Here is a 9051-nt window from a genome sequence, read left to right as displayed (position 1 = left end):
TGGTGGTGGTGTGACCCTCTCCCGCCTCCTCAGCAGCACTAAGGATGTCCGACTGCAGCTAGACCTGCTCCCCGCTGGCAACTGGACATCCCCCAAGGGCTTCCAGGCTGCCAGAGGGATGTCTGATTGCCAGCTTAGGGCCAATCCCCTGGGGAGAGGGCTTAAGCCAGCAGGTGGTTATTCCCCGAGGGGTCCCAGACTGCAAGAGGGCACAGGCTGGGCTGAGGGACCCTCCTGAGTGCACAAATATTTGTGCACCGGGCCTCTAGTAATTATTATAAGATCAAAAACCCCTGCTATGGCTTACCTGATAATGCCAGTAATGGAATTTAATGTGTTAATAATTGTAAGACAAGAAATATCTCTAAGAAGGTATGCAGTTAACTCGAGTGACTGCCTTAACTTGAGAAAAACCTATGTTCTTCATTGTTGCATCCTAAATGGCAAAGAACTAAGGGAAAGGAAATGATGCCAACATCTTCCCGAGCGTAGGGGATGATAAAATGCTGTAGGCGTGTGTGGCTGGGTTACAGAAGCAGTTCTGAATCCTCCACAGCGGCAAAAAGGGCACAAAAGGGAGAACAGTGCATAAAACATTACACTGGAGTAAAAAGTATTCTTGAAATCTGACACCCAGAGAGCTGCAACCTCACAGCCGGCATGAGAAAGCATTGTACTTCCCCTTGACCCCATTCCCCGACGGCTACTGCAGCCACAGAAGGGTCAGAAGGCCTCACGCACCTGCTCTCCCACCTGTCACACTCAACGGCCAGGATCAGATGAAAATGCATGGGAACGCACTCTATCACAGATAAAGGCCAAAGGATGAAAATGCCACATTAATAACAATGAAAAGTTAAATGTCATCTGTTCTAAGAGACAGAAATAGTTCTTGTTCTTCTCGATACAGGGCTGAGCAAAAGGAGGTTCACAGTTGTTCGTATGGAAAAAGGCATGCAGGTTATGATGATTACAAGAGCCGGATAAACTCTGTTTCACCTACTCGCAGCTGTAAACTTACTTTGCCCACCCTTGTATAGTATATGTTTGGAATTCTCATCCGAATGAGACCAAAATCATCAGTAAATTTCATGAACTTGATGTGGTAGCATATGAAACACGGAAGATAACTACATAAACTAAACGTAATGATATTTCATTTCAATGTAGTAGGAGAATAAGATAACACTGAAGGCAGAATATTTATGTGTCTGGAAGTTAAATTCTCCTGGGTTAAGATTTCAATTCTGTCTTAAGTTAGATGCCCATGAGCAAATTATTAGCCTCTCCAAGACTCAGTTTTCTCATTTGTAAAATGAGGCTGGAAATTCTATGTAAAGTGCTTTGAACATCTCATTCTATAGTAAAGTAAGATAAAAAATATAACAAAAGGTAAATATCTTTATTAAATAATTCATGTTTTTTTTGTTTGTTTCTTTGTTTTTTTTTTGTTTTGTTTTTTTTATTTTAGAAAAACCAAGGAATCTAGATCCCTCTGGACTTCTCTCCACACTTTTTCTCTTTCAAGCAGAAAGCAGCAGGGGGCACTCTTGTTGATTCTAATCACCAGAAAAGCAAGAATTACAGGCAGAGTGTGGATGAGGCAGCAAGTGAGGCAGTTGTTTGGGTACAGCTAAGGTAGAAATGAGAACTACAGGAACCGACAAGTAGTCCAAACTGGACTAAATAATAGTAACAGTAGCTGATGTTATTATTAAAGTTCAAGTATTCTTCAGGATTTTCTCCTAGGTATGAATTAAGTATATTACTGAGATGATGCCTAACTTAAAGAATGTCATTACCCTGATTGATTTTAATGAAGAAACGGCTCTCTAGTGCCAGTCATGTTGTAAAAGTGTATTTATGTCACTGTTAGCTAGCTCCAGTGACCTGAATGTCTTGGGATCACATTACTGGCTTATAGCTTAGTTAAGCTGCTAATATTCAATAGGAGGTCTCCTTGAGATAACCATCAGGACCCATGGCAGATATTAAACCTCTGGTTCTACTGTGGTATAGAGGTGGTGGTGATGGTGATGATGATGATGATGATGGACCTGGAGAAACAGGTGAGAGAGGAAGAGGGGAATGGTGCTGAGAATAATGTTGCATTTATTCTTCATTACCTTTTTTTATTTTTACAGAGAGGAAGGGAGAGGGATAGAGAGTTAGAAACATCGATGAGAGAGAAATATCGATCAGCTGCCTCCTGCACACCCACCACTGGTAATGTGCCCACAACCAAGGTACATACCCTTGACTGGAATCGAACCCGGGACCCTTCAGTCCACAGGCTGATGCTCTATCCACTGAGCCAAACCGGTTAGGGCTCTTCATTGCCTTTCAGAAAGGATTTGAGGTAGCCCAGCAAAATGTTTAAAGTAACTATTTTTAATTAAGAGCACATAAATAAAGAGTGGGAAATACAGACTTAAGAGAAGAAAAAGAGACAGAGCCAAGTGAAAAATATGCACCGAGGGCAGAGCTGCTGTGACTGGGGAAAAGGTGATTCTTGATATGTTTCCAGTCAAGGCGATAAAGGTATCTTTTCAGTTACCAACAGAAAGGTGAACATTTGGTCCAGGTAGACGAAGTTGCTTTTATGACAGATTCTAGGAACTTGGGAGGTACACTCGTCCAGAGACACAGGATGCAATGGACACCCACCTCAGCCACACCTTAACCACACATAGAAAAGCTTAAGATTCCTCCAATTCTCCCAGTGGGAGCAGATTCTGTGTTTTCTGATGACAAAATGTCTGTTCATCTCCCTTTCTGGAAGAATAGAGAGCTGAATACTCCGAACAACTCTCCTGCTAAAAGAGAAAATCGCTGAAGGGAAAAGAGTTGTATTTTTCTACTTACCACTGACCAGGCAGAAAGCAAAGACTCCTCCAGAGGCCAAGAACAAAACAACAGCGGGACTAGGAGCTCTGCGGGTGAACTCTGTCCCCAGGGACTGTGCTTAGACTATGCCTTAATATCCACAAGGGGCCGAGGACTCCCCCTCCCCCACCCCCGCAGGCTTCACAGGAGCAGACCAGTGATGAGGCTGATAACCAAAGAGACACCTCCAGGGTCAGGGCACACCAGCACCAAACCAGGCTCACAGAAGGACAGCAAGGAACTTGAAACTTGATCTTGATTCAAGGTAGAAAGAGTAAGTTGTCCTCTCTCACACCTTATCAACACAAGTTGACCTTCTCACAGGTCTGAGGTCAGATTTTATAGGACTTCCATGGTCGGAAAAATCTCTAGCTGAGAACTAATTTCAAAGCGACCGACCGATTACCCTGGTACTGTCCCCAGGCACATGGCAGAAGCAAACATATCACACTTATTAATAATGATAAATTAAACCATTATCATTAATATCCTGTATCACCAACACTAATCAACATTGTTCTGAGGCCCTCACCAATGTATAACCGGAAAAAAGCAAAAAAAACATTTAATACAGGAACAGTTAGAAAAACTAATTGTTATTTGCTGGTGATATAATTATCTGTGTAAAAAAAATCCCACATACCAACTGCAAAATTATATAAATGAATTCCATAAGGTAACCAGACGTAAGGTCTAAATTTTTCAAAAACCATAATCAGCCCTGGCCAGTAGCTCAGTTGGTTAGAGCATCATCCAGATGGATACTCCAAGACTGTGGGTTTGATACCCATCCAGGGCACATACAAGAAGCAACCAATGAATGCATAAATAAGTGCAACAACAAGTCAATATCTGTCTGTATGTCTCTCAAATCAATCAATTAATAAAAAGCATAATTAAGGAAAACTGAACGTGGACTAGATATTTCATGATATTAAGGACTTAGAACTCATTTTGGTGACATAATAATATGGTTCCATTTTAAAATTCCTTATATTGTAGAAAAATTATGGATAAAATATGACATCCAGAATTCACTACTAAATGATGCAGCATTGAGAAAGAAAGAGAAGGGGTGGAGGAGAGAAAGAAAGAAAAGAAATGAATGAACAAACAGGGGGGAAGAGGAAAAAAGAGAGAGGGATGGAGGGCAAAGGAAATGAATGGATGAAAGGAATACATCTGGTAAATACTGAAAATTATTGAAGGTGAAAGGTATAATGTAGGTATTAATAAAAACATTCTCCTATACTTTTAGAATGTTCCCACAAGAAGTTTCTAAAAACTTTTCAAAAGGTTAGACCTAAAGGAAAAAATGTTAAACAAATAAGTAGAGAACATCTATATATATAAAAGCCTAAGCGACCATTACGGCTGAACGACCGGTCGCTATGACATGCACTGACCACCAGGGGGCAGACATTCAATGCAGGAACTGCCCGCTGGTGGTCAGTGCGCTCCAACAGCCAACCTCCCATGGCCAGTCAACCTCCCCATCCCAACCCTCAGCCAGCAAACCTCCCGCGGTCCCTCCCCACTCCTTCCCCCATTCGGCAGGCCCTATCTGGCAGCTGGCAGGCCCCCAGGCCCTGACTGGCCAGACCCTGATCGGGACTGGGTGAGATGGCCCCGATAGGCCCTGATCACTAGCCAGGCCTAGGGAATGAATTTCATGCACTGGGCCTCTAGTGAACACATAATAGTGGTTGTCAAAGCCTGTGCCTTTCTCAGAGACATGCTGTCCAGCATCGCCTGGAACTTAACTTGATACGCAAACTTTGCTTGACAAACCTCCTCAGGTGACACAGAGGCAGGGTCAAGTTTGAGAGACAATACTCTGAAAAGGATCACAAAGCCAGCAACTGGGTCTCTGCAAAGTTGAACAATACAGAAAAGTCTGACAAGCAAGATCAAGAAGAAAAAAAAAATAGAAATAGTAAAAAGAAAAAAGAAAACACAACAGCTGATACAGAAGTGACTATGTTTTAAAATGAGTAAATGAAAGACTTTACATTTTTTAAACCTGTGCATAAACATGTGCCCAACGAGCTGCATAACTTCCACTTTGGAACTAGAACACAGGACGGGTACCACCACACAAGCAGAGTAATCTCTACCTTCTCATCTTCTGAAATGGGCACGTGATGCTTTCATCATTCCCCTAAATATGGAACAAATGCTTATGCTGCCTATCAGGCAGGCTTCAGCTGTTTTTAAAAGACCCCACTGAACACACCACGTGGACCTGGCCATTTGGTAGCGTTTAGTATCTGCCCTCACCACAGAGCACCGGCTTGGGTCGGCCAGATCCAATCCCAGGTTACAAAGGCAACTGCCTCACAATATTTTAGCTGTGAAATTATCCAGAGCAGAGCAACTTTTTGGATATAAAACAAAAATCAATTTAATTATTTGTCCAATTAAGCCATATGCATTTCAGGATACCTTAGTATAATTTTATGCTTTTGTAATTAACTTAAAATGGTGCCTCCCTAACCCTCATAATTTCATTTTATTAGACTAATAAACAGTGAAAGCTACAGCCTTCAGTTTAACTTTCCAAAGAATCAGGTAGGATGTCTGTCAATGCACCATGAGTAATAATAGTACCTTTATACCTCAGTTATTCAATCCTGAAATTGTTCCTGTTTCTCCTTTCTACATCATTTATTTTCAAAGATAATTCAATCTTTACCTCCCAGGTCAACCAGTGAAAGTGACAGGAATCTACATCAAACCAAGGTTTTAAAGTCACTAAAGCATTCTGATAATTTTTTTTTTTTTTTAGAAAGACCCTCATTCTTATCTTCTGAGATCATAAGAATGTAAAATTTCTAAAACCTACAAAATCACATCCTAGCTTTGCAACTATTGCACAAAATAGTTTCACCTGTATTTTCTCACTTGTGTGCACACATTTTGAAGTTAAGCAGGGCAAGTGTCTTCCCCATTTTAAAAATAAAGGAACCTTGGTTAATTAATAACTCATGAAACAAAATTCACTTTCCGTCATCAACAGGACATTTTCCCCTATGCACATTCCAAAGTGGCAGACCATTCCCACCACACATGGGCAAACACGGTGAAACGCACACCTCTGGGCACCGCACTGCTCTTCAGGAGCGGGGAGGTGAGCCAAAGTCCCCGACATCAAAACAGAGAGGCATGGGAATACATATATATGATGGCAGAATCTTTTTCAGTGTCCACATTGCAAATGTCATTCCAATTACTCCAGTGACTGGAAACATCCCACTTCCATGAATGGCTCGTAATCATGTGGGCAGCTAAACTGTGATTATAATCAAGAATGGAGAGCAGTATTACCACAGAGCCAGAGCCGGGCAGCTTCTCCCAGGGCTGAGAAAACTCACACAGGCAGCAGGCTGTAGCCCAGAGGCACAGTCAAAGTGCAGGACAATTCACTACAAAACTGTGGTCTGAAGTTCAGATAACAACACTGAAACATTCACCCAAGTCCCATTTACACACACATATCTATGTTCCTTCCCCCTCCCCTCCTTTCTTTTTTTTTTTAGGATTTATTGATTTCAGAGAGGAAGGAAGAAGGAGGGAGATACAAGCATCAATGATAAGAGAATCGCTGATTGGCTACCTCCTGCATGCCTCCTACTGGAGATCGAGCCCCAAACCCAGGCATGTGCCCTGACCAGGAATCAAACCGTGACCTCCTGGTTCATAGGTAGATGCTCAACCAGTGAGCCATGCTGGCTGAGCTATTTTCCATCCTTTAATAGCTACATCATATCCAGTAGAGCGCCCGATGACCTAGGGCTGCATTTTCAAAACTTATCTCCAAAATGCAAGATATTAATAGATATTCTACCAAAAATTTTCCTTGCTTAAATGATTTAGGAAAACAAGGCTTTTCTTTTTTAATCTTTCAATATATATGAATCTGAGAGGCTTACACATAGACTTTGTTTAGCAGAGTATTTTCCCTACCACTGTATGCTGAGTACTTCTGGAATACTAAGACAGGGCAACATTGTGCTAGAAAGTAAATGTGAACCTGCAGGAAACTTCTGGATTAGACAGCAAGGCTCTGGCTTCTGTTTCCAGCCCTGCCTTACCCTAGCTGGATAACCTTGGCTAAATGATTTCATTTTCTTTGGGCTTCAGTTTATGACTTGATCTAGGTTTATTCTACTTCTAAAAGTCATGATTCCATCAAAAATGAAACAGTATATATGCCTGGCCACTGTGGCTCAGTTGGATGAGTCCCATCCCATGAACCAAGAGGTCACAGTTCTATTAGCAGTCAGGGGTGTTTCTATCTTTCTTTCACTCTCTCTTCCTCTCTTTCTAACATCAACAAAAAACATATTTTTTAAAAATGAAACAGTCTCAGTCTATATAAAGTTCCCGTGTAGCTGGAAACTTAAATCTGCATCTTCAAATTCATTCAAAGCATGATTTGCTGCTCATTCATTCTGAAAACTGCTGCAGTCAATGGTTTCCCCTACAGGATACCATGTGGACAAGCATATCATAGTTTTAATATGGTCCCATTAAAACGCACTCATTTTCAAAGCCACGGAATTTTCATAATGTGCCTATTCCAATAATTTGAAATTTCAAGCAAGTCCCTAGGACAGTCTTGCATTTCTCCAGGACATTACCAAAGGAATTAAGCAACTTAACACACAATCTGGGTGACTACAGCTTATGCAGAAGAAGGAACAGAGGGGGCTGTGTGGGGAAGAGAAATCTGGAAAGCCAGCCACAGGCAGCCCTGGCTAACCCTAAAGGATAACATGTAGAGCAAAGGTGCCTTCTCACAGGAAGGCTATGTTCTATCACATCCCATTGCTTCCAAGAACTGACCATTCACCTCCAGTCCTCTCAATGAAAGGTCACTAACAGAGCGTAAGTTTCTCAATGACAATTTTCAACATGGAAAGTGTATTTATTTAGTTCAAATACAGCCAACATAAACAGGTGTTAAAAAAGATTCAACCCTATCACGTGACCACTTGTTGACTTGCTAACAACTTAGAACTAGAAAAATACCTCTTTTGATTTTTCCTCTTTGGTAAATCTTCCAAATTTTTCTATCATTTCAGCCACAAATATGACATCCATCTTGTCAGAAAAGTTGGCTGCTTCCACGGTGTAAGCCAGTAACTGCCTGGCTGTGGCCACGGCGTTGGTAATATTGAGAGGCATCTATATCGAAAAGGTTAGAAGAAGCACTTAGCAAACGGATGAACAAAATTTTGGACATTTTTCTTTGCATTTCATAACACTGCAATGCATTCACATTACATCATTTGCTCACCATGACCTCCTTAGCATGCTTATTCAAACTTTAGAAAATGAAATTTTAGTGGAAACAAACCTGAGTGCGATGTTTTGAAAACTTAGAATGAAATGTAAAACAGAAGACTCCACCAGGTAAACATGCTGCACCGTCTCTTGGTCTCTGCTCATCCAAATTCTACACAAATGCAACCCCAATTGCTTAGTGAGCCCTTTCCTGAGAACTCCAGCTGGGAGGACCAATGCCACCCCACACGGGAGTATGAGCCACTGACTTACTTGTTTGTGTCTCCAAGCACTCACTGCCAGTGACCTTTTACGTTTGTTATTATTGATTTTCTATCTATCTATCTATCTATCTATCTATCTATCTATCTATCTATCTATCTATTGGCTGAAACATGACTCGGCACCAATCATTGCAAAAAGGGCATACCGGTGCCAAGGATCATAAGAAAATGTGTAATAGAAACTATCTTCTGGTTTGGTTTAAAAAAGGCATAGAACCCTGTTTGGGTGGCTCAGTTGGTTGGAGCATCGTCCAGTACACCAAAGGGTTGCAGGGTTGCAGGTTCAATCCCCAGTTGGGGAGTACATGGGAGGCAACTAATCGGTTTCTCTATCGCATTGATTTTTTTCCCTCTCTCTCCCTTCCTCTCACTCTCTGATCAATAAAAACATATTCTCAGGTGAGGATTAAAAAAAAAGGTGGACAAATGTAAAGACAGGAAAAGGCACCTGAGTGGTACACGTATGACAAGGGGTCACTGTGACAAAAGGACTATAGAAAGGAACCCAAGAGTTGGCTACCCAGGTGAATGTGAAGGATGGTTGGGATTCTGTCTGGTGGACAGAGATGATAAAGGTATTCAGACAAAGGCA

General features: G+C 41.6%; 1 protein-coding gene across 1 annotated transcript in view; it reads right to left on the bottom strand.

The window, feature by feature from the left end:
* Window positions 1-9051, bottom strand: part of ADGRA3 (adhesion G protein-coupled receptor A3) — an 82756-nt gene that overhangs the window by 41231 nt on the left and 32474 nt on the right. Inside the window, exon 10 of the mRNA XM_015568697.1 lies at window positions 7921-8076. Within this exon, the coding sequence (XP_015424183.1) occupies window positions 7921-8076 (156 nt within the window). The remainder of the gene's footprint in view (window positions 1-7920; window positions 8077-9051) is intronic.

Source organism: Myotis davidii, unplaced genomic scaffold (genome assembly GCF_000327345.1).
Source record: "Myotis davidii unplaced genomic scaffold, ASM32734v1 scaffold743, whole genome shotgun sequence".
Taxonomy (NCBI): Eukaryota; Metazoa; Chordata; class Mammalia; order Chiroptera; family Vespertilionidae; genus Myotis; species Myotis davidii.
This window is presented reverse-complemented; position numbering and strand designations above follow the sequence as displayed.